Here is a 24020-nt window from a genome sequence, read left to right on the forward strand (position 1 = left end):
TCTACCATGAAATTCATAAATTTAATTTAAAAATAAAATGTAAGATGAGTTTTAATATATTTTATTAAAATTTATTTAATTTCTTTTCAAATATATTTTTCAATTAATTATCATTCATCATGATAGTTTACTTTTTTCTTCATTCTCACTATACGTAATTTCCGTTTTTAATTTAATTTCTCTTCATTGGTTTCATTCATCTTTTATCTTTCTGCTTAGAATTTCTTCTAGTGTCACCAAGCTAAACCTTCATATATTGCAATATATATAAGCAAATGCTCATTATAATTTATCAAAACAAAGAAACCTACTAAAAGAGTCATATAAATTAAAGTAATTGGGTGGCAAACGTTGTATAATTGTATTGATGTAATGTAAGAGGGGATCATATATATATAATATAGTATATTATTTAAATATAATATAATATATTATATTATTTATTTATTTTAATGGAAAAAAACTTCAAATTGTTCTATTTAAACTTGGAAACTAGCTTTGCGATTAACTACTTCTGCCCACCATCTGCTAAAAGGTTAAGAGAGTCAGGAAAATCAAGTTTGTCATTTTTTCTTCTTTTTTATTTCTTTTTGTAATTTCTCATCGATCAACTTGTATGGCTTTCTACTTAGAGTTTACAAAAGAAATATGAGTATAAGATCCGATACTTTTCATGTGGTTATAGCCTTTTTCCCCGTACATAGTAACGATATATATGTCTTTTCAACGTTGTCACTTTGATCTATGAGCTACTAATTAACATTTTACGTAATATAATGAAGGGTTGAAGGAACTTTTAACCAAATGGCTAATGATCAGAAGAATGGTGAGTTTTTTCCAGCGAAGGAAGAGCATAAGAAAGATGATGCGCCAGCAGCTCCAGCGAAAAAAGATGATAAGAATGAATATGTGGTATCACATTCACATCCGATCGAAAACATTGTTTTAGTTGGGCGTACGGGGAACGGAAAAAGCGCCACGGGGAACACTATCGTCGGAACAAAGGTGTTCAAATCGAAATCAAAAGCATCAGGTGTTACAACGGAATGCCACGCAGTTAGAACCGTGACACCAGAAGGTCCTATACTCAATGTGATTGACACTCCTGGTACGTTGTGTCATTACAAATTTTATATTGCGTGGCGGGGATTGTATATATATATGAAATGTAACTAACGGACTGGGGTATGTTGCAGGTCTATTTGATTTGTCTCAGTCCGCTGATTTTATCGGTAAAGAAATCGTTAGATGCCTAACTCTAGCGGACGGAGGGCTACATGCTGTGCTATTGGTTTTATCTGCAAGGACTCGAATGAGTCAAGAGGAAGAGATGGTACTTAGTACCTTGCAGGTCCTTTTCGGCAGTAAGATTGTTGATTACCTCATCGTTGTTTTCACGGGAGGAGATGTATTAGAAGATGATGGTATGACACTGCAGGAATATTTGGGTGATAACTTGCCTGACTTCTTAAAGGTGCGTGGTAATTTTTTGATCAAATTTATGAGGTTTCAGCTTTGGAATTTACGAATTTTGCACTCTTTGGTTTCAGAGAGTGCTCATATTGTGTGGCGAACGAATGATCCTGTTCGATAACAAAACTAAGGATGAGGAGAAAAAGAGAAAGCAAGTACATGAACTTCTCAAACTTATCGATCAGGTCAGAGAAAAGAACCGCAATGTTCCGTATACCGACGAGATGTACTATAAGATAAAGGTTAAACAGTTTCCCATTTTTATTCCGTTTGCATTTTTATCTCTCGTGTGTTTTGAATGCTGAAATCAAATTCTCTCCGTCATCAGGAAGAAAATGATAGGCATGAGAGAGAAGAAGAGGCGCTTAAATCAAAATCGTATTCAGAAGAAAAATTCGAAGCACTGAGGAAGGAGCTACAGCTAACGAATGAACGAAACCTCAAGGCAATGGCAGATATGGTATATAAACTCCTCCAATTATATTCGTTGACAAAAACACAAACACACACACACACACACACATATATATGCATAAAAGTGGTGTTGAAATGGACGTTAACAATATATCTTTGTCTTTTCTTTCAGCTGGAGAAAAATATGAGAATAGCTAATGAAGCACAACAGAAGCTCTTTGAGAAAAGAGAAAAAGAACAGGAGCTGAGCCTCCGTGAAAAATATGAACTGCTGGAAAAGTTAAAACACATGGAAGGACGTATGCGTGACCAAATGGAAGCGCAAATGCGTACCATTCAGGGGTGCAACATCCTCTGATCACTCTCACTTTGCCCTCTTCCACCCCTGCACACTTTTTCTTCTTAATAAATAAAATAAAGAATGCCATTGCCGAGAGTTTGTGTTTCTGACGCAGAGCATATTCTGTGTTCCTCGTTTGAGCCAGCTCTTGGACTTCTGGCATGATCTGAGTCTGGTTTTGCTTTTGTTTCAATTTCATAATTTCCGTTATTTCCTTAAATTGATTAGGCTATTCTTAGCCTAATAATCTTTGTTTGATTTGCTTCTTGTTTGCATTATATATATGTGTGTGTGCGCTTTGTAAGGGGACATGTTTAATATTTGTATTATTAATAAAGAGTTGAGAAAGAGTTTTCTCAATGAACACTTTGAGTTGTAGAACATAAACAAATCTAAACTACTGTATGACCTGACTGACATTCAAGCAGTACGCTTCATCTGAGCGTCAGATCCAAGTAGAGGCTAATCTGAATACACCGCCCTAAACAAACTTCAACTCAAAAATAAACCAAAATTTACATTTATCTTATTTCCTTAAGTTGTCTGCAAATTCTTTTCTATAAATTATTTTTATCTCTTACAAAATTTTTTTTTTTTCTTAAAAAGTTATGAGTAAATTATTCAAGATACCAACTTAATTCAAAACCGAAAACCAAATAAAGTTCCACCAAGAAAAAAAAAAAAAAAAAAAAAAAAAAGAACTTTGTCCATGACACTAGGAGAATAAGGATGAAAAATATACGTAGGATGTGTTTTTCACACACTGTCTTTGATGATAAAACCTAAAAACCATATAAAAACCCTTAATCAGATTTTCAGTGAAGCTTCTGACATTTAAGCAATCACAGATTGATACACTTTCCCAGTTTCTTCTGGAGTTCCTTGGTCTCTTTTTCAGCCCTCTCCAGATTCTCTCTCAGCTTCTTAATCTCATCGCTCGACCGTTTCTGAACTTCGTTTGCCCTCTTTTCCGCTTCAATTCTTGCGGCTTGCTCTTCACACAGTTGCTGCTCCAGCCTCTTGGCTGTTTCTCTCAGCTTTTTCTCCACCTGAACAGCAACAAGAAAGCAGAAAACTTGTAAAGTTATGATGTAATCAATGTCTAAGACAATGCATGCGGTCAGCATTTAACATCATAACAACTTATAGCTGAATGAATCATGTAGGAATAAGCTCGATGTTAATGAAAGCACAACCATAAAGCTTTTGTCTATGCTGACAATTTTCTAAGCTTACCAATTAAATGAACATCACACCCTAACCATCAACTAACTAAATCTTTTTGTATACACTTCCAACTTGGTAGATGCATATGAACCCTTCAGAAATGTGAAAACTCAACATCATTGTTGTATAAAGAATGATAAACAGAATTACCATCTCTGTGATACGGGTAAGCTGCCGGTCATAGGACATATCAATTTGCTTCTTGAACTCAGATATCTCATTATTTGAGTAACCTTCCAGCGCTTCAACCTCCTTTTTCTGGTCCCTTAGCTTGATAGCCTCTTCCTGAGATTGCAACCATTCTCTGCTTCGATTAGGAAAAGTAACAACAACTCAGAAAAAAAAAAAAAGTAAAAGCAGCAAAATTTCTTCACCTGTAGCTCGTGGAACAACTCATCTGTATACGGTCTACCATTGTTATGTTTGACAACGGATTCAACAACTGAGAGAAGCTTCTCAACTTGCTCAGCTTTCTTGACTTTATTAGTAGCCTTGTTATTAAACAATACAAGGCGATTGTCACATAGCTCAAGAATATCCTACAATCCACACCAGTTCAAATAACATAAGCTGAAAAACAAATATCCTTCTTTTCTATGAAAGAGTCAGCCAAAGTCACTTTACCTTCATAAAATCAGGGCAGGAGTCAGCTAAATAGTCCTCCATTGTCTCATCATCCTCTTCCAACTCATCGCCACCGGTAAAAACAACGATCACATAGTCAGTGATTTTACTGCCGAATAGCGCTTGCAAGAAACTAAGCACAGCTTTCTCCTCGTTACTAAGCCTCCTCACAGAGAATACCAACAAGATCGCATGAATCCCACCATCTGCCAAACTTATACACCTCACAATCTCTTTACCGATAAAATCGGCTGCAGTGGACACATCAAACAAACCTATACCAACAAAATATTCATCAGGTTACCATCACATTCAAGGACTTATCACTAGGTTACCATCACATTAATGGGGCGGAGCTTACCAGGAGTATCAACGACATTAATGATCTCACCATCTTCTCGAATAACTCTCTGTGACTCGCACGTGGTCGTCACTCCTACGGTTCTAACTTTTGACCTAAAAGCTTTCCTCCCAAGAATACTATTCCCTGTGGAACTCTTTCCGTTACCAGTACGTCCCACAAGAACTAGGGTTCGGTTAAGGCTTGATGACGTCGCAAATTCCCAATCATCTTCCATCATATCTCCACCCATCTCAACAAAACTCATATACCTAACAAACAGAGTTACAATTATTAGATCGCTCAAAGGTCTAACCTTTAGCAACGATCGTAAGGTAAAACGCCAAAACAGAGCAAAACAGAACCAGAAAAATCAAAAAACAAACCACAGAACCAACAGAGGGCAAATCGAAGATAGAGAAGAGAGAAGATTACTTGCTTAAAAGCGACGAGAGAGATTTTAGATAAAAGAAAGATCTTTGCAAAATAAAAATATCTTTTGTACGATACTTATACGGAACTAGTAAAAACCTGACTAGACCCTCAGAACCAAAGAAGTCTTTTTGTGTTCCTCCAATGTACAAAACTGGTAGTTATCACCTGTTACGCGGTTCACCTTACTATAGTGATTATAAAAACCGTACGATGATGTATTTATCATTCTTCATCGTACGGTTTATACGAGAGAAGACTTTAATACACAAACCTATCCAGAGTTATTATCTCCCGTCGGATGCCCTAAAACATCAATCCTACGGCTGAAAGATAAAGTTAAAAAGTCCATAATAGGCCCAATTATGGCCCATTAAGATTCAAAAGTCCACGTAGACCGGCTGGTTCATTTGTCTTCGGGTTCGAATTTTTTCTTTTTTAATGTTAATTTTTTTTAGCTGAGTTTTATAGAGAAAGAGGAAGAGAGGAAACACAAAATTAGGGCAAAATTGCGTGCGATATCTTTTTTTTTTGGTTTTCACAGCGTCTTTGATGTGTTTCACTTTTCGTCTTCTTCATCGTGTTCCTCTTTGATTAGCGGCTCTGTAGTGTTGGTTTTCAAATAATCTTCTGGATGAAGGAACCTTTACAGAAGAAGAAGGTGGTCGTTCGCCACTTGCCCCCTTCTCTTTCTCAGTCCGATCTCTTGTCTCAGATTGATCCTCGTTTCGGTGATCGTTACAATTGGGTTTCGTTTCGTCCCGGGAAGTCCAGGTTTGGGTTCTTATTCTAATTTGGTTTTTAGCAACGTTGCTTAATTTTAGGGTTACGATTTATTTTTTTGTAATTGAGGGGAAGGTGATTGGTTTTTGTATATAAGAGAAATTGAGGATTTATTGTCTGTGATGATGTTAGAAGATTCTGGGTATTTAGTTGATTTTAGTGAAATTATATACTCAGTATATTGAGTTTTGATTGATTTGTGTCTGTGTTTGTGTGTGTTTTTGTTGTGGTTGCTTCAGCTTTAGGAATCAGAAGTGTTCACGGGCCTACGTAGCTTTCAAGGCACCAGAAGATGTTTATGAGTTCGCTGCATTTTTCAATGGGCATGTGTTTGTTAATGAAAAGGGTATTTGACTTTTACTAATCTGTCTTTGTCTAATGGCTGCATGTGTTTTTCTTTAGTTGTATGTTGTATTCGGAGATGTGATTATTGGTGTGGTTGCTTTTGGTTTAGGTGCTCAGTTTAAGGCTATAGTTGAATATGCACCTTCACAGCGTGTGCCGAAACCATGTGATAAGAAAGATCCTCGTGAAGGGTCTATTAGCAAAGACCCTGATTATCTGGAATTCCTTAAAGTGATTGCTCAACCTGTTGAGAATCTCCCTAGTGCTGAGATCCAGTTGGAAAGAAGAGAAGCTGAGCTTTCTGGTTAGAATCGAGTTGTATTTGCTATATCACTATCTGATCTGGTTTGGTTATATTCTCTAGTGAGTTAATGGAGATTACTAATCACTTTATAGGTGCTACTAAAGCGGCTCCCATTGTTACCCCTCTTATGGAATTCATACGTCAAAAACGTGCTACTGTGATGGGTTCCCAGGTACTTATGCTCACGTTTTTGCTTTTTGTATTAGTCGACCTAGTGGAAAATCAGAGCTGTCCTGAGATGGATATCTTTGTAGTTTATCTATTCTTTTTTGGAACTAAAGTTGTTGATCTCTGGTTATTGTTAAACCAACAGGGTTTATCAGATGTCCGAAGAGGAGGTAGAAGAGCCAGAGCAGTCTCTGCTAACAAGCCAAGTCCAAGGCCCTCCAAACGAAACTCTGAAAAGAAAAAGGTGTGTCTCTCTCACTTTTTAGGAGTGAATAGTTAGTATAGTCTGCCATTGTACTTGTCTGTTGCCTTCTTATTGCGATTTGTTTGTGTACATTGTAAAATCTTTTACTTTTCTTTATAGTATGTGGAAAAAGAAAGCTCAAAAATTTTGTCCCGGAAGGCTACATTAGATGTCGGCAGCTCTAAGCAAGAATATCATCAGCAGAATACAAGTGGAAAGGAAATACCATATAAGGATAGTGGTAATTAATCAATCAACTTCTTTAGTTATTCTTGACTACCTAGTTACATATTTTCCAGTTTTCGTAAAAGTCCAACTGTCTTTCTAACTTATTTGCCTATCTACTCAACTACAGCCTCTGTCCTAGATAGTTCTCTCCCTGGGATTGCATTGACTATGGATTCTGGGAAGAAAAAGATTTTGCTCCTGAAACCGAAAGACCGAGACAATCCTGATGTAAGCTATTTGCTCTTTAAGAATGTTGTGCAGACTATCTTGTATTTGACAGTTGTATACAGGATTATGAGCCATGTACAGCTTCTCATTTATCAATGGTATTTTTAGAACCCTCCACCACAACCAGAACAGCATAGAGAAACCAATCTTTCTGGAAACTCCACGGCTTCAAGACAAAATCAGAAAATTGATGTTGGAGGGAGGTTGATCAAGGGAATACTTCTGAGAAGTGACTCAAGACCGAGCCAGTCTTCAACTTTTGTCCAGCCTGAGCAAAGAATGGAACCCTCGGAAGCAGAAAACTACAAACGACCCTCTCGGCCAGCCAACACTCGAGCAGGTGATAAAGGAGTAGGATTTAAGCCAATATGTTTGTTTCCCGAGTTGGGCTGATAATTTAAAAAAGATGATCCATGTGCAGGGAAAGATTATTCTGGTACCAACAGTGAGAAGCAAGAGAGGCGTACAAGAAACAAGGACAGACCTGATCGTGCTGTGTGGGCTCCTCTTCGTCGTGATGGGTCCAATATCAGCGAGGATCAACCGCTATCCTCAGCAGGTTCTGTTTCTGTTGTTGACCAATAAGTAATTAGTTTCATTTTTATGGTTGTGTTTCTCCTCCATGACATCTCAACTCATCTTGCATATGTTCTTACAGCAAACAATGGTGAAGTGAAAGACAGGATATACTCTCAAAGATCTGGAGAAGTGGTGAACTCCTCTGGTGGACACACTCTCGAGAATGGTTAGTTCATTTGAAGTTGGAGAATGCTGTTTCTTGTGTCATTTATACGAATCAAGAAAAGTGATGTTGGTTCTGCCAAAAAAATTGACTTTATCCAGGTTCTACTAGACATTCTAGTCGTCGTGTTGGAGGAGGTCGCAATAGAAAAGAAGACGTGATTACTGGTGAGGGTAAATCATCCCGGAGAGGAGGTGGTGGTGGTTCTAATTCACATGAGGCAAGCTACCAAAGCCTTTTACTACATCTTCAAATGTGCTCTTATAACCATGTTTAGAAGACTCATTTTTACTGTGTTGCAGAAGCAAATGTGGATCCAAAAACCATCATCTGGCACTTAATATATTCACTTGACACATGGTAAGGCTCTGTTCACAGGCTTGCCCTCTACTAATACTCTCACCATTTTAATTTCAATTTTTTTTCCATGAACAATAAGATGTTTTGGTCAACACAATGTTATAATTGTTCTGACCTTTCAGGCTAAATATATAAGCCATTCCAATGGATTTTATCCTTCAACGGGAATCTATAGATCTCAATCGAAACGAGGAGTAACTCTATCAACATCAATCGGGTTTGGAGACTTTTGGTCAGGCGTTATAAGTCGTAGTATTGCACATAAAAAAGGCCGTTCTCAAAGTATAGGAATCAGCTCAAGATTTATGAGAGTGAGACAAGAAAAGACTCGTTCGCTACTACCTTTCAAAGGCCCTAGCGATTCACGGTACCTGCATCCCCCCCTTTTGGCTTGTGCGGTGTTACAGACAAGTGGGTGAGAAGTGAGAACTTACTCCCGCGTCTGAGTAATGAAACATAAAGTCAAGTGTATAGGGAGCGGGTAACACTGTGTCGGGTTTTATTTTGGGTTCCTGAGAGGCCTTGGAACGTGATTGCACGATTTAACCATATAATAGTTTGATTACTGTGAAGTTAATCTCTTGCTAAGTAATATTTTCTTGTGGAAAACTTTGTTTTTCTTTCACGTGATTGCTAGCTTTTATTTTCTTTTGATATCTCACATGCACCAGCAATGGCTATCTCCATTATCTCTGGTCTCACACTATATAATGAGGATGACTTAAACTTAAAAATAAAAGTTTGCCGCTGACTTTTATTTATATTTTACATCCTCTCCGATTGGGCCGATTCTTTGACTCCTCCTGATATACATCTGCAACTACACCATACAAGGGGGTGAGAGAGAATATTGGATTGTGAGGATCAGCGAAAAACACGAAAACATTCTCAACTAAATTGCTTTAGATATGAATGATAAATTTTTCTATATGTCCGAAAAACGTTAGAGTTTCATGACAACTACATTACCTTGTCCAAAACCTCACCAAGTGTACAAGCAAATCTATGTACATAAGATTGATTCTCTCATGTTAAAGCTGAGCGAAATGTAGTAAAACTAGATATTCATGCGCGGTACACCGCAAAGCCATTTTTAAATAAAAAAATGTAATTTGTTTTATAGATTAACTATATATATATATAACTAATATTTAGATTGTATTTTTAAAATGTACAACTTTACAAATATAGATATATTAGTTAGTATGGAAATTAGAAAATATTTTGTTTGAGATTTATTTGTTTTATATTATAGTATAAAATAGACATACAATTAAATAGGTAGTGATTTATATATGGAATATACTGTGATTTTTTTTACAGATAGTAGTATTTTTATTATTTAAAATTTTTTAAATATATGTACAGGATAATTTTGTATTGTAGGTTTGTATGTTTTATATATAAAGAATCAATTAATTTTAGTATATATAGTTTTGTTGTGAAATGCAGATAAAAGTTGTTAACAGTTATTTGTTTGACATGAATTCCCCATTGCTTTTTTTTCAATTCGTTATTAAAATGGACCAATATGTGTATATATAATTTGTTAGAAATAGGAAAATAGCTATTTGAACAAAAAAGAACTAATTCAGCATACTAATTACTTACATATATATACTACGTAATTGACTTTTGTTTTAACATAAACTAAAATTGGTTTTTTTTTGTTTTGTTTAGACCAACACAATTGTTCTTGTTTTTATCTGACAAAACAAATTTATCATCTTCTTCGTCTTTGTTTTATCCCGTCTATTGCAAAATTTTCCGCCCATCTTGATTTTTAGTCAATCGATTTCATCATCCTTATTTGTCATAATTCGTCTAAGAAAGAGTGTAAAAGTTTCCTAATGAAAAAATAGGAGACATCATTATTAAGTCTTGATTTTTGGCATATCTAGAACACGAAATAGTGTATATTGATTAGGCCGATTGTTTAGGAAATATTTGTATGGAAAAAATATTGTTTTGTAAAATTTGAAACTTAATATTAATTAAATTAAATTAACTAAATATTGTTTTGGCATATCTGAGTGGTTCCAACTGTTTTAGAAATTTTTTTAGGATACGAAATCTTGTTTCAAAAATCAAAACTCAATATTAATTAATTAAATAAATAAACAAATTGATAATTAATGCCAATGGCATGCTTGTAAATAGGTTTGAACTTCAGGATTTATTTCATAAATGTCTCAAAAATGTATATATAGATGTAGAAGCAAATCTATGTCACAAAGATTGCTAATTTCTATACCACCAAATATATTAAATGTCGCTGATTTTGCTTCGGCTTTGAAGCACGAAGCATCCAAGTATGAAGCATCCATCCTTAATGAGATGTTTAAGGTAAAATCAGTTGTTGCTTCCTTCCACAAAGATAGGATTACATCTACGATCAAAGATGCACTCTCCAGCTCAAAAGATGTTGAACTGGAGAATGTTTATCCTTTAGAGTATTTATTTCAAGAGGAACATGTACCCAAACAAGTAGTCGATAAAAGCGAAAAACACGAAAACATTCTCAACTAAATCGCTTTAGATATGAATGATGAATTTTTTTATATGTCGGAAAAGCGTTGGAGTTTCATGACAACTACATTACCTTGTCCAAAACCTCACCAAGTGTAGAAGCAAATTTATGTACACAAGGAAAACATTGATTCTCTCATGTTAAAGCTGAGCGAAATGTAGTAAAGTGTAGAAGCAAATCTATGTCACAAAGATTGCTAATTTCTATACCACCAAATATATTAGCATCAAACAAAAATTTAAAATTAAAACAATAAGTAAGTTAATATTTTTTCATGAATATATAACTAATTTGTTTTTAAGTAGATTGGCGTGCTTAAAATCATTAAAAATCAAATTGTAAAATATTTTCAATAATAGTAAATTTTCAAATTACTAGTTCAATAAAAATGAATATCTTTAGACTTCCCAAAATCCATGATATTAGTGTATGATTTGATATTTTTACACAAATAGATGTTTGATTGAATATAACCACTATGACTACTTTTATCATAATAGGCATCTCTCACATTTAAAACATTCATTTCTTTTTTTTATGTAGAATACTTTAACATCTTCGATCAAGGTATTATGTGATCCCGAATTTTCTACTAATTATTAATAAAGTTCGACATTGATATATTTATAGGATTTGCTTTAAAACATCTAACCTCTTAACTATATATATATATATATATATATATATATATTTATGATTTTTTATCACAACTTACAAGCAATGATGAAATATATTTTAGTAATAAAAATACTTATATGTGTATATTGGTTTCATGAGCGAAATATTTTACAATCTTGTCTACTTGTATTAAAAGAATAAAAGTGGATGGTGTAACATATTGTAATGATGAAATATATTACATATTGTACTATATATATCAAGATTAAAGATGTTTAGAATTATTTATATATCAAGATTAAAGATGTTTTTTTCTTTTTCATTTTGTTAATATATATCAAATGTACATATAGAATCTACATTGATTATTTTATTTTTCAAATTTTTATTTATTTTAAGGCTAAGTGGGAAAACAAAATAAAAAAAAATTCAACCATTGTGTTGTTGCAATGTTCTGATAAAGATAAGTGCATTTTTTCTTCATTTCATTTTGTTTCATTGATCTGAGTTTTTCCGCGTAATTTTCCTTTGCTTAGTAAATTTCTCCGTTTGGAAATGACATCATGAGTTCTTCAAATCATGATATTTGAACTAGCATTTCATTTTGATAAAGATAAGTGCATTTAAATTAAAATTGTTTTAGTTATCGCCTTCTACAAATTCACTCTTTCAAAATCTTCCTTTCGCATTTCTCAAACCAAAAAATGGTTGTCTTTGCTATTTTCAAATTAATATTCTTGCCAAAACCAGTTTTCCCAAGAAAACTAATTTGAGTGTGTTAAGTGATGTTGTAGGAGACATTAGAAACAAAGATGTTGAGTGAGTTGGTTTAGGTATTTTTATATCAACCTATGTGATGACATGAATTCAGAGTTTCATCCATATCGAAAATATCTAAATGAATATTATATTAGAAAATTTTTATATCTAAATGAATATTATATTAGAAATTTTTGAATCTTCAAATTCCTCTTAAGATAAAGGATTTTTGTTATATAAAAAAAAATATCAAGCCTTCAATGTATATATTAAAGCTCATGGAACCTTCTAAACACACAAAGAGAAAACGGCATAAACAATATACTTTTCCAATGCTAATATGAGAATCAACTCTCATAATTATCCATGCTAATCGGTGTTTATCTTCTCCATGGATATTTTTTTATATAATAAAGATAGTACCAACTAACTAAGTTATGGGAATTTTTTTTCTATTTATGTTATGATAAATGTAAAAACTAAAAAATGACATACTTGTAAATAAACAATGGAGTATACAATATATTAACAAAAAAATAATGTAAGTCACAATTTGACAATATTTTAATCCCAAAAATTTAGATAAACAGATTAAGATGTAGTGCAATAGTCTAGGAGGCCAACAACTTATAACAAAACTTAATGAAATTAGTATTTCTCTACTTGGTTTACACTTCACAACAATTTTGTTTTGTTACATATATCTTTTTTTGCTGCCAACTCTTAGTTTGGAGTTATGTATAATAAATCTTTTTTTTTAAAAAGCAGGAACATAGTAAACTAGAAAAAACAGATAGCAATTGCGAAGCAAGTATGTTATGGTATCCATGAAAACCGAAAAAGAATTGAAAAGTTTCGATTGTACATTGCATAAGTCGATTTTTCAAGATCCTCTTTCATAGATAAAAATTGAGTGTGAAGCATCGTTTGTATGTTTGTAGTAAAATGTTATATCTTAAATAACTCGATTATGTAGGCATATATTAAAATTCTTAATACTAAATATGGGCTCACGGATGATATGTCTTTATTGAAAAACGATTTAAAAGTGATCATAACGAGAGATGAAGTAGCCAAAACAAAAGTCGATGTCATGAAATTATGTTTAAGTACGCTTACTTCCGGAACTACACTATCTCTCGGGGTCTTATATTTTTTTCTCAAAGTTGAACTTGATCATTTAGTGATTCTTTAGTTTGTTCAAGGAAATAATACTTTAGTAATGGCTATTTTGTTCTAGTCACATGAGAGTATGAGACTAAAGCTCATCGGTAAATGTAAAATTTTGGGTTGAAAATGTGTGTTAATATTTCCAAATGATGTTCTTTTATCTGGTTGAGTTATGTTATTTCTATTGAAGTTTTTAACTATTGGGTGACATTAACTTTTATATACATTATTATAAAAATATTTGAAAGAAAAAATTCATTTTATTTTGTATACAAGGATGAATATAGTGACACTCATTAGTCCTGGGCAAATAAACCGAACCGAAACTAAACCAAATTTCGGTTACGGTTCCGGTTCGGCTAGTATGCAATAACCAATTGGATATTGTTTCCACTATCCATGGATATCGGTTATTAACCGAACCGATATCCATTTGGTTATCCGAATCAAACTAAACTCATATTAATAATATGTTTTAGCCGATAATCAAACTTGAGACCTTTACAAACTTGAGAGTGTGATGTTGTCACTGCGTCACGTCGTGTTAATTTAGAGAAAGTAATAGAATTAAACTAAAAAACCAAACCAATATTATATATATTTAGACAAAAATACCAAAATATTTTAAATAAACCAAATATCTGGAAATTTTTAGAGATATTGTTAATTTCTAATCAAATTTTATTTAAATAATATTTTTTTAAAAATATATTACACTGTTTCGGATATTCGGAACCGAACCGAAAATAACCACAACCAAACCAAACTCGAACCAAAATCGTAAACTAACCGAGTGAATTCTAAACCTCTATATCTGAAATACCCTGAACCTAATACCCGAACGGCGAGGACTACCTCTCATAAACAAAATGTAATACATGTCCCATGTAATATTTTTATCTACCAACTGAACCAAATATGTTGACTAAGAAAACAAAAGAAATCAAGTATGTTGACTTAAAAACGTCAAAATGTTAGAAATTCTCAACAGATCACAAGATAGTAAAACTGTAACAGTGGTGAAAGACGCAACAGTGTGAACTCATATCTTAAAAAAGATTGAAGACCAGAGATACAAAATCTCTTACAAAAATCTACAAACTTTGTCCAAATCTGTCACTATCCTCTGTTTTTAATTTTTTCTTTGAGGTGGTACAAAAATTCAGAATCAACTGCTTTCACAATTAATGACCGATTGCTTCTTCACCTACTCTCTCCCTCTCTCTCTCTCTTGGAAGTAACAAGCCCTCTCTATATGCTGATCCCATCTAGGGCAACTCTCTTTGACTTTCTCGGAAAACTTCCATTTTTCTTGAGAATTCTCCATTAATTTTTCCCCATCTGGGTTTTAAAGCTTTAGAATTCTTGATTTTTCCAAGATGGGTAACAAGATAATCTCCATGATGAAGAAAGATAGCAAAGATGGAGGATCTAAGAGCAAAAGAATGAATCGGTCACAGAGGAAATTGCTTGCTGATGAAGAGATGTTGCATCGTCGAGCTCTTTCCATGGCGATTCATCAAGCTCAGCTTTCTCAGAGATTTGATGGATCTATGTCTAGACGTGTCGGTTCTACTAGTACTAGGAAACGAACCCTCTCTGACCCTTTTTCTAATGGCAAGCAGGTCAGTCAGTTCAGTCACTACTGAATGAATCTCTCTCCACACTTACAAAAGTTTCAATCTTTTCTTGAAAAGTTCAAAGCTTTACTTTTTAAAATTTTACTATTTTATATGATGTAATGATTGTTTCGACTGAGTCATTGCCTTTTTGCTTCGATTAAAATGTAATGATTGTTTGGGAACTTTTTTCTATCTATTGAGAAGAATAAGGTTAATATAAAAGGTGGGGAGAAAAGAGTAGATTCTTTGTTAAAATTAGAAAAGAGATGTGAAAAGTGCTGATTGATTTCAGACTTATCTGTTGGAAAAATGTTCACTTTATCCAGAAAATAAATGTTCTAAACTCTGATACTGACACTGGGTTGGGACCAGATGAGCTATAAAACTATTGAGTGTCTTTAGCCACCCCCATAACCTTACTTTTAGAAGTACTGATAACTTTTTTTTTTTTGTCTCTCCTCTTTGTTCTCTATAAGCTAAGTTAGTGGATGGTGTTTGGTGGTTGTTCCTGTCACACCTGGTCTTTGCTATATATATTGATGTGTTAACTAGATTTCAGATGTTAGAGAAGCTTAACTTTGGATAAAATATCTATGTTCCCTTCTTCAGGTACCTGATTTTTCAGAGAGCTTGACGGTAAAGAAGTTTGTTCTGGTGCACGGTGAAGGGTTTGGGGCATGGTGTTGGTACAAAATTGTTGCATCATTGGAAGAGTCAGGACTTTCTCCTACTACAGTTGACCTCACTGGTTGTGGATTTAATATGACAGACACAAACACTGTCTCTACCTTGGAAGAATATTCAAAACCATTGATCGAGCTCCTCGAAAATCTCCCTGAAGAAGAGAAGGTTAGAGAACTTGCTCTCTTTGTTTGGAGGAATATTCAAAACCATCTGATTAGAGGAATGAGGTAACGAGATATACGAGTTTGTTGTTTTACGCAGATTATTCTAGTGGGTCATAGTACTGGAGGTGCTTCTGTTTCATATGCGTTAGAGCGGTATCCAGAGAAAATCTCAAAAGCTATATTTGTATGTGCAACCATGGTTTCTGATGGCCAAAGACCCTTTGATGTTTTCTCTGAAGAGGTAATAAACATTGTTTGAGTTCATATCTATCATGCATTAGAGAAGAAACAATGTAGTCTTTGTTTGTTGTTTTTGTGCTCACGTTTGTGAAAAGAAAAACTGTCTACATTGATGCAGCTTGGTTCCGCAGAGCGGTTCATGCAAGAGTCGCAATTCTTGATATATGGGAACGGAAAAGACAAGCCTCCTACAGGGTTCATGTTTGAGAAACCACACATGAAAGGCTTGTATTTCAATCAATCACCCAACAAGGTACACTCCAAAACGCTAATTCTTGAATATTCATCAGCAAAAGTTAGCAACTTAGTAAAAATGATCTGGTTTATGGCTTTGCAGGATATAGCATTGGCAATGATCTCAATGCGACCAGTACCACTTGGACCAATGATGGAGAAGGTATCTCTAACCGCAGAAAGATACGGGAAAGGAAGAAGATTCTATGTTCAGACATTAGATGACCGTGCGCTCTCACCAGATGTTCAAGAGAAGGTAGTGAGAGAAAACAGCCCTGAAGGTGTCTTCAAGATCAAAGGAAGTGATCATTGTCCTTTCTTCTCAAAGCCTCAATCTCTCCACAAAATTCTTCTCGAAATTGCACAGATTCCTTAACAAAGATCTTGAGATTTCTTTGGAGGAGAGAGCATACTGATTATATTTTTAATTTTTTTTTATAAACAAGAATACTTTCATTTAATCCTCAAAACACATTTTGTATGCAATTCTAGAATCGATACAAAGATCGTATTTATACCATTTGAAGATAAAAAGTGATTGAATACACAAATGGCCCTGTATTTTTTTTAGGTAAGATCTTGGAGATTACATATACAGGAAGAAGAATCAACAACAAGTAGAGGAATTGGGAGACAAGAGAGAAGAGGTCTGTCTATATATAATAACACTCTTATTATTCCAAGTCTAGAATGCCGAAATTCGAAAGAAGGATCTTAACTTGGTCGACAAGATCAGATCCTGTTGCATACTCTGTCAGCATCCCAACTGCGAAACCAAACATAGCCCACCTAAAAACACAGAGATCAACCAGCAAATTTTTAAATCAACCAGAGTTTCTTGTGTGTGTATGCCTGAGTGTCTCATTAGTAAGAACTTAATACATTCAACACCGAGATCCGGAAAACTTTTCCGATCTACCTAAGAGAAAATGCAGAGGCAAAATTCTGCAAAAGCAATCATGACAGAACTATCAAGACTTAAACTATAGGCTCTTCATGTCTGAATTTGAAGGGTTTATGCTGCAGATGAAGAAACATCAATAACCAGAAACTTGTCTGAAGAACAAGAGCTACCCCAAATGCAGTTGAAATGACAAGAACATTATCTGCAAACTAATGCATCACATAGCATCAGGACACATATAACTATGCTTCTTTTTCTTTAAACCTAATGAGCATATGCTAACCAATAGCCATGATATTCAAATTCGAAACTTGAGATCATAACTCAAAGTAAAGTGAAGTAACATTAATGACCAGCAACTTGCGTGTATACGTATGGGTTTACCATCTACTTAAGACAAATGCACAGGCAAAATTGGGCAAAACTGATAAAGTGTAACTTTGTATGTCTGAATTTGAAGGGTTATGGCTGCAGAGGAAGTAACATCAATCAACAGCAACTTGTTTCAAGAACCGTAGATAGCCACAATTGCAATTGAGGTCAAGACAAACTAATGTATCATAGTCAATTAGACTTATAGCATCAAGATGCATATAAATTTGTGACATGACATTAACATCAGAAACTAGCAGCAGTTATGTAACTAAATTATAAATCAGGGGCCAAGATAATCAAATTGGAACACTTGAGATCATAGTTTAGAGTAAAGGTACGTTCCAGTACCTTCCATTAGAGATCTCATTTTTGGGTTGAAAACCAAAGAAGGGACCTTGACCAGCAGCTTCAAGCTTCTTCTTTTTAAAGTACTCTTGAAGCTCTTTAGCCTTCTGTCTCTGAAACTCAACCGTAGTTACACTCTTCCCATCAACAGCCACAGCTTTCTGCGGCGTCGGCGGCGGTGGTGATGGTGATGGAGCAGATGACGGCTGCAATGGAGGAACAGGTTTTTGCGGCTCCCGGAGAGTAGGAGGAGCCGAGGGCCTTCTTAAAGGACCTTCGGTTTGAGAACATCTGATGATGAATACACATGGCTTAGTATTCGTTGAGAATCTAAAAGATGTTGAGGTAGAAGAAGATGAAGAAGATGATGGATTTAGAATCCTGATACATTGAATCGGTGAAGCTACTGACATCTTCGTTTCGTTGAATTGTCTGAATTTTTTTTCCGAAGCTTTGGTTCTGTCTTTTTGGTAATGTCTTTGTGGATGTGATATGGCCAAGTCTCATGCTTATGCGCAAATAAGTACTTTTGGATTCATCCCACGCGCGTGTAAAGCGCGTGTAAATAGTTTAACTATTGTTTTGACTTGAACCTAAGGTGAAACAAAATACCTATGATTGGGGTAATTTTTTGGTAATTTAACTAAAGAATTCCAAAGGATTAAACATTGGATTTATATTTATTGGCTCCAAAAAGTTGTGGTGTGGATTTTATCATTACAGGACAGAGTAGCATAGAGATGTTGTACATTTGAATAATCTAAAATACAGCTCAAAATTGACAAATCAAGTGGCTACAAAGGTACACATCCAAAAGTTCTTCTTCTTATCCAATCTTTTGCAAACCATCTCTCTCTCTCTCTCTCTCTCCTGTCACCTGTCTCATCTCTCACTTACTCGCTATATATATAAATAACAAAGGTGCACTGAACAAGAGAGAACTCAAAACTCGGCTGGAGAAAAGAGCATCTACCACAAAACTATATGAAAGCTCTTTGGTACTTGAAAGAGAGAAGAAGGTGACTTCACATGATTGTGCACATACAGCTTTTACCACTTCCATGATGGAACTCATCGTCTGATTCACCTACTTCACTGCAAAATTCAATCAGAGCACTATGGTTTCAACATTTGTTCACCAAAAATAGAATTGTAAAAGGAGCAATGCTAGTACTTGGTATGCAAAAAGATAAGAAAGACGAAAACACACTGATTGCACAACTACATCACAATTTCTTAAGAACAAATCAAACCATTGTGCCAAAGAATAACTATCACAAGTCTACTAAAGAGAGTTTTATGAGTAGTATCTATTCAAGAATGAGCTAAAGAATTTTTGGATCTATTAAACTGTTGCCTATCCATGATCTAAAGTGTTATTACTATTAAATCTTAAACTATGAGCTTAGGTTTACATGGAAGAATGTGGTAAGATCATGATAAAAGATAGTTCCCAAAACCATTTTAAGCAGACAGGGAGGGATCAAGCCAGTTCTTTCCTATGAGATGTATCCCTACTCTTAACATACACCAAAACTGACATCTATTAGCCACACATACAACGATTCATCAAACCGAATCTAATATCATAAGAGAAAGCATCCATACCTAGGCTCAAACTCTCTGACCTCAGCAATCTCAATACCACAAGTGTCAGGCCATTGCACTTTCCTTCTATCTGTATGATCCACCACGCCATCTCCACTCGCATCATCATCACCAATAACAACATCACTAAATGATCTTTTCTTCAAACTGCTCTTAAGCGCAAACCTATTAGTAATTTCACAATTATACTCCACATGGTTCTCTTCCTTCTTCCCTTCCCGACAAACTGAAGATTCAGAAGTGAAATCTTGTTGTGTATGAGAAGGACTGTCTCGGATAGGAGATGGATTATTAGGTTGTCTTTCGGATTTGCGACCAAAACATATAAGAGAAGTGCAGGCAGAGGAGAGCCAGTTCTTAGAGGAATCTAAACGAAACCCGGTATTAGATTCTTCAACTACTAAATGATAATGGTTCCACTGTGATGATGACACCTTGACAGGCTTTTGTTCATTCCTCTGACCTAATAGAAGAAGAGCTAAACCATTGCTATAACCAGAAGCTGATGAAGAGAAGAATCCTCCTCCTTCTGCTGCAAATAACATTTCCAATAATGTCTCATTTGCACATCATTCCAACTACAGTTTTTGTTTTTCTTTTTCTGGAACACAAAACTCCAAATCCCTAAAACCAAAGTCCAGAATCAAAAATCATTAGGTTGATAACAAAGAAAGCATTTTTTACAATATGCAAAATATCAAAAAACAAACTTTCATCAAAAAAAAAAAAAATTCCAACTGATTGCACTAAAATACAGCAAAACAGTAAAAAGGAAGAGGGCTTGATTCTGAAATCAGAAAACTAAATCTACGACAGGTGTTCATATTAATGGCGTTAGTTCAGTAACTTTTTGAAGAGATGGGGAAGACAAAAACACTTGCTAGTGTGGTTTCATATTCAGATTTAGAAAGATTATAATATATTTGTGAGATTGGGAAATCAAATGGTGAAGATTCACTGGACGGATCTGAGTGACGTACCGGAGAGAAAGCCGGCGGCAGAGTAGAGAGAGAGTAACGGCGAGAGAGATTTGATAAACTGGTGGGCTTTTTGTTTGGGTTGGTTTGCCTTGTGATGGAGAAAACAAAGCTAAATTTCTGAGTAAAAAAGTGCTAGGGGGATGCCCAGAATTAGTTATTAAATATTAATTTCTAATTTTTTTTTTAAAAACAATTTTTATAAATACTACGTTTTTTTCAACGCAACTAATTTTTTTTTTTGAATATTATTTTTAGTTTTTTTTCTTCCACAATTTATTATTTTTAGTTTTCTTTTCCAAAAATACTGTTTAATTATATTATAAAATTAAAACTATAGTTATATTCAAAACTAACCCTTAAATCCTAGACACTAAAGTCTATCCTTTAAAAACTATAGTCTTGTTGTGAATTATAACTACAAAACACTTATATGTGTTTGTAGTATCATGAATAGAGAACAAGAAATAAGAAAGAGAGAGAGGGAGGATGCACGAGAGTGAGAGAGATTGGGAAGTTTATTTGATCAACACAACTTGTGTATTTTACTTTTCTTATACAACTTCTTATTTATAGTGTACTACAAAAAGATACGAGTCACACACTAATTCACTTGGTAATGACAAGTGGTAAGTTATATAATATTACATGAACAAGTGTCATTGCATGTGTCTTGTGATGGATTAATCACAATTATATTTTATAATACTCCCCCTTGATTATCCATCACCATTGAGTTACGTACTACCTCATTAAAAACCTTGTCATGGAAAAACCCATTGGGATAAAAAAAACCATGACAAGGGAAAAAGAGTATAGTAACGTAATCTCCCCTTCAAAAGATATGTATAATCTTTCTTCATAAATCTCAGAGATGACGCATTCCAATACTGTGAATATGCTTTCTGAATGTGGTAGTCGGAAGCGCCTTTGTGAATAGTTGGATATGTTGGATATCAACTTCCTTCTTTTGCTCGAGTTCTTGAGTGTAAGAGAGGAATATGTCTTGTTTTGTCGCTCTTTGTGTAGCTTCCTTTGATTTGGGCGACATTTGCAACAGAGTCTTCAAACAGTGTTGTTGCCTTTTGGTTGCCTCTTGCTAATGGGTCTCAACAATCATTAACTAGTTGATGTTGATCGAACCCTCAGTTCGAAGTTCTTCGCCAACATGTTACGAGGCTCCAGTCTTAGGCATGTAACTATTGGTTTGCGTTTGGGCATCATCTGAGCCATTATGGATTCTCGATATGGCATATGAAGCACAATTATTTTGGCATTACTTGAATAAGCGAAGACCAAAGTCTGTCACTAAAACGTCACAAAGTCGTTGTTTTGCTATATATCTTTATATAGATCTGATATAAATCTTCCATCTGCAAAAACAACAAAACCAAACTCGGGGTTTCTAAAATATAATAATCCCAATTTAATCACACCTTTGCAAGAGAAGATACATTTTAACTCATCTCAAAATCTACTCATAGAGAAAGAGTTATATGCTACAAATAGATTAGTAAAAAATGCTATGCACAATTCATAAGATATATAAATGCTCGCCAGTATTTATACATGATCTTAAATGACTATATATATATATATGACTTCCTTTAGAAGTTATTGGTATAACATCTATTTCTAAAGATGTTTACAAGATCTTTTATTCAAGCTTATCCCCGAAAGATGTTATTGGTATAACCCTTTAAGGGTTTTGATGATCATCAATGAGTTTTCGAGAACATAATTATGATATCATATATCTTTGGGGATAAGCTCTTCAAGCATCCCATGAGATGTATTTCAAGTCATCATATAACATCAATTTTGATTGATATAGGGTACTTTAACAAAACATGGCGCGACACACCATTTTGTTATATATCATTATACCATTTTGATACTTAGACCACTAGTCCAAAAATTACTCGTCTTTCATACGAGTTTAATATAGACTTGATTACGTCTTTATTGGCCAATATATATCTATACGCTCACAAAGCGGAGATTTATGATCCTCACTAATCACATTGCGCGATATAATATTTTTATTGTCGACATTATGTCTTTGGTTCCATATTTCCTGTAATGACATGGTTAATCGAGATCTCTTTAATCATTCTATAAATAATTTTATTCAGGTACCTGATTTCGTTATTAACCATATCAATTGGTTTCTCTACTCCTCTTGAGAAGTATCTTGCTCCTCTTTAGGAGTCTATTTGCTTCTCTCTAGGAGTCTATTAGATCTTCTTAAAGAGATCTACTCCTATTTAAGAGTTCATTTGCTCCTCCTTTGAGAGTATAATCCTCTTTCAATTTGCTCCTTTTTCTTTTCGAAGATTTTATCTTAGGAACCAAAGAAGTCTATCACGTTTCTTATTTGTCATAGACTTAGTATGTCATCCGCTAGAGACATATTTTTATTGGAACATTTTTAGCTGGGATGTGAGATTTCTCAGACCTACAAGTTCATATTCATTTATGTGAGGATCAATTATTATGTGAAATCTCATCCATCAGCTTTTTGCATTTGATTTGCAATATATATTTTGAATAGTGATCTTTTGAACTTTTGAGCTTTCAAGTTCATATTCATTATATTTATTTGTTCAAAGATCCAAAACTATTTGATGATTCTCCCATAATGATGAAGAATTTTATCATCCAACTTGATGATATGCAAATCTTGCAATAGGCGCATCTCTCATAAGATGACTTTTTATTATTAGAGCGGAGACTCATCTCCCACATCTATATATTTCATCCTCTATGGATGATATTTTTATGTGTGTGGAGGAGCATTTACAATATATATCACACACCCAAAAGATTCAAAATAAGAGATAATTAATTTCCAACCATGAATATATAACATGGAAGAAATATTTCTTTATAAATTGTTGGTCTCATATATAATATTGACTATATGCAAAACTGCATGTTCCATGTTTTAACATGGAGATTAAATCACCAAGAACCATTTTGCAATCTTTTGGAGTTGCACTATAAATGATTCATCATAGCTCATTTAAGTTGAACATCACATATGTTCCACTTTATCACATGCGACATATATATGTGATAAACTAAAGGATATGATTTCACCAAAGTTATATCGCTCTGGGGTGTCAAATTCACCAAAGTTTATCAACTTATTATCGATGTGGGATTCCTTTAATTCTCCCCCTCGAGATGATAACTCTTAGAGTTCATTCGTCTCGTACTGAATCCCACTTTAGAATCAACAACATACCGATTTCAGTTATGTTTATTATCATAGATCCTTATAAGATGTGAGATTAGTATTACCCCCTCTCAAGATGATGACTTTTATGTCTGTTCACCTTTGACCGAATCTTATTATTAGATCGGTTATATTTGGGGTATAATTTGGAGATTTATTAAAGAAATCAAACCATCATATATATACAATGAGCTTGTTAATCCAAAAAGATGGTGAATGGGCCAACATTATATGATTCTGGAGGCATAGCCTACTACAGAATCAAGGAGAAGGTATATAACCATCAACTCCATAAAC

General features: G+C 34.3%; 6 protein-coding genes across 8 annotated transcripts; 3 read left to right on the forward strand and 3 right to left on the reverse strand.

Moving 5' to 3' along the window:
* Nucleotides 1-438: 438 nt before the first annotated feature.
* Nucleotides 439-2587, forward strand: LOC104777389 (immune-associated nucleotide-binding protein 8). Of its 2 annotated transcripts, none has more exons than XM_010501629.3 (6): nucleotides 439-535; nucleotides 783-1108; nucleotides 1197-1474; nucleotides 1551-1715; nucleotides 1802-1933; nucleotides 2060-2587. In XM_010501629.3, exons 1-6 carry the CDS (start codon nucleotides 453-455, stop codon nucleotides 2243-2245), a joined length of 1170 nt encoding a protein of 389 aa, XP_010499931.2. In that variant the 5' UTR covers nucleotides 439-452; the 3' UTR covers nucleotides 2246-2587. The 2 variants fall into 2 exon arrangements, with proteins under 2 accessions (XP_010499931.2, XP_010499930.1); XM_010501628.2 differs by having other exon boundaries at nucleotides 473-558.
* Nucleotides 2588-2951: 364 nt separating this feature from the next.
* Nucleotides 2952-4984, reverse strand: LOC104777391 (immune-associated nucleotide-binding protein 9). Of its 2 annotated transcripts, none has more exons than XM_087505671.1 (6): nucleotides 4854-4984; nucleotides 4440-4690; nucleotides 4079-4353; nucleotides 3829-3993; nucleotides 3605-3739; nucleotides 2952-3276 (listed from the first exon to the last, which is right to left on the reverse strand). In XM_087505671.1, exons 2-6 carry the CDS (start codon nucleotides 4684-4686, stop codon nucleotides 3070-3072), a joined length of 1029 nt encoding a protein of 342 aa, XP_087361797.1. In that variant the 5' UTR covers nucleotides 4687-4690; nucleotides 4854-4984; the 3' UTR covers nucleotides 2952-3069. The 2 variants fall into 2 exon arrangements, with proteins under 2 accessions (XP_087361797.1, XP_087361804.1); XM_087505678.1 differs by having other exon boundaries at nucleotides 4805-4945.
* A 278-nt stretch (nucleotides 4985-5262) lies between these two features.
* Nucleotides 5263-8861, forward strand: LOC104777390 (regulator of nonsense transcripts UPF3). Its single transcript, XM_010501630.3, has 13 exons — nucleotides 5263-5624; nucleotides 5873-5979; nucleotides 6088-6282; nucleotides 6375-6454; nucleotides 6596-6694; nucleotides 6815-6935; nucleotides 7050-7150; nucleotides 7259-7490; nucleotides 7572-7709; nucleotides 7809-7895; nucleotides 7994-8112; nucleotides 8195-8252; nucleotides 8375-8861. The coding sequence occupies exons 1-12, from the start codon at nucleotides 5485-5487 to the stop codon at nucleotides 8231-8233; spliced, it is 1458 nt and encodes a 485-aa protein (XP_010499932.1). The 5' UTR covers nucleotides 5263-5484; the 3' UTR covers nucleotides 8234-8252; nucleotides 8375-8861.
* A 5469-nt stretch (nucleotides 8862-14330) lies between these two features.
* LOC104777394 (putative methylesterase 14, chloroplastic) lies at nucleotides 14331-16824 on the forward strand. Its single transcript, XM_010501637.3, has 5 exons — nucleotides 14331-14954; nucleotides 15561-15800; nucleotides 15897-16040; nucleotides 16158-16292; nucleotides 16377-16824. Exons 1-5 carry the CDS (start codon nucleotides 14709-14711, stop codon nucleotides 16647-16649), a joined length of 1038 nt encoding a protein of 345 aa, XP_010499939.1. The 5' UTR covers nucleotides 14331-14708; the 3' UTR covers nucleotides 16650-16824.
* Nucleotides 16768-18568, reverse strand: LOC104777392 (light-harvesting complex-like protein OHP2, chloroplastic). The gene is made up of 2 exons (XM_010501636.2): nucleotides 17901-18568; nucleotides 16768-17062 (listed from the first exon to the last, which is right to left on the reverse strand). Exons 1-2 carry the CDS (start codon nucleotides 18308-18310, stop codon nucleotides 16948-16950), a joined length of 525 nt encoding a protein of 174 aa, XP_010499938.2. The 5' UTR covers nucleotides 18311-18568; the 3' UTR covers nucleotides 16768-16947.
* LOC104777395 (uncharacterized) lies at nucleotides 18556-20606 on the reverse strand. The gene is made up of 3 exons (XM_010501638.2): nucleotides 20486-20606; nucleotides 19506-20129; nucleotides 18556-18992 (listed from the first exon to the last, which is right to left on the reverse strand). The coding sequence occupies exons 2-3, from the start codon at nucleotides 20048-20050 to the stop codon at nucleotides 18923-18925; spliced, it is 615 nt and encodes a 204-aa protein (XP_010499940.1). The 5' UTR covers nucleotides 20051-20129; nucleotides 20486-20606; the 3' UTR covers nucleotides 18556-18922.
* Between the last annotated feature and the right edge of the window lie 3414 nt (nucleotides 20607-24020).

The sequence above is a fragment of the Camelina sativa genome, chromosome 3 (genome assembly GCF_030686135.1).
Source record: "Camelina sativa cultivar CO46 ecotype springtype chromosome 3, ASM3068613v1".
NCBI lineage: Eukaryota > Viridiplantae > Streptophyta > Magnoliopsida > Brassicales > Brassicaceae > Camelina > Camelina sativa.

Excerpts from the sequence above, each read along its gene's own strand:
- LOC104777389 (XM_010501629.3), top strand. The coding sequence starts at position 453 with ATGGAAAAAAACTTCAAATTGTTCTATTTAAACTTGGAAACTAGCTTT. Across the intron at positions 536-782 it reads TGCCCACCATCTGCTAAAAG|GGTTGAAGGAACTTTTAACC; the intron begins GTTAAGAGAGTC and ends AATATAATGAAG. Across the intron at positions 1,109-1,196 it reads CAATGTGATTGACACTCCTG|GTCTATTTGATTTGTCTCAG; the intron begins GTACGTTGTGTC and ends GGTATGTTGCAG.
- LOC104777390 (XM_010501630.3), top strand. The coding sequence starts at position 5,485 with ATGAAGGAACCTTTACAGAAGAAGAAGGTGGTCGTTCGCCACTTGCCC. Across the intron at positions 5,625-5,872 it reads TTTCGTCCCGGGAAGTCCAG|CTTTAGGAATCAGAAGTGTT; the intron begins GTTTGGGTTCTT and ends TGGTTGCTTCAG. Across the intron at positions 6,936-7,049 it reads AATACCATATAAGGATAGTG|CCTCTGTCCTAGATAGTTCT; the intron begins GTAATTAATCAA and ends ACTCAACTACAG.
- LOC104777394 (XM_010501637.3), top strand. The coding sequence starts at position 14,709 with ATGGGTAACAAGATAATCTCCATGATGAAGAAAGATAGCAAAGATGGA. Across the intron at positions 15,801-15,896 it reads ATCTCCCTGAAGAAGAGAAG|ATTATTCTAGTGGGTCATAG; the intron begins GTTAGAGAACTT and ends TGTTTTACGCAG. Across the intron at positions 16,293-16,376 it reads TCAATCAATCACCCAACAAG|GATATAGCATTGGCAATGAT; the intron begins GTACACTCCAAA and ends ATGGCTTTGCAG.
- LOC104777395 (XM_010501638.2), bottom strand. The coding sequence starts at position 20,050 with ATGTTATTTGCAGCAGAAGGAGGAGGATTCTTCTCTTCATCAGCTTCT. Across the intron at positions 18,993-19,505 it reads GTCAGAGAGTTTGAGCCTAG|TGAAGTAGGTGAATCAGACG; the intron begins GTATGGATGCTT and ends TGAATTTTGCAG.
- LOC104777391 (XM_087505671.1), bottom strand. The coding sequence starts at position 4,686 with ATGAGTTTTGTTGAGATGGGTGGAGATATGATGGAAGATGATTGGGAA. Across the intron at positions 3,994-4,078 it reads CCTGCCCTGATTTTATGAAG|GATATTCTTGAGCTATGTGA; the intron begins GTAAAGTGACTT and ends TGTGGATTGTAG. Across the intron at positions 3,277-3,604 it reads TTACCCGTATCACAGAGATG|GTGGAGAAAAAGCTGAGAGA; the intron begins GTAATTCTGTTT and ends GTTGCTGTTCAG.
- LOC104777392 (XM_010501636.2), bottom strand. The coding sequence starts at position 18,310 with ATGTCAGTAGCTTCACCGATTCAATGTATCAGGATTCTAAATCCATCA. Across the intron at positions 17,063-17,900 it reads AATGAGATCTCTAATGGAAG|GTGGGCTATGTTTGGTTTCG; the intron begins GTACTGGAACGT and ends CTGTGTTTTTAG.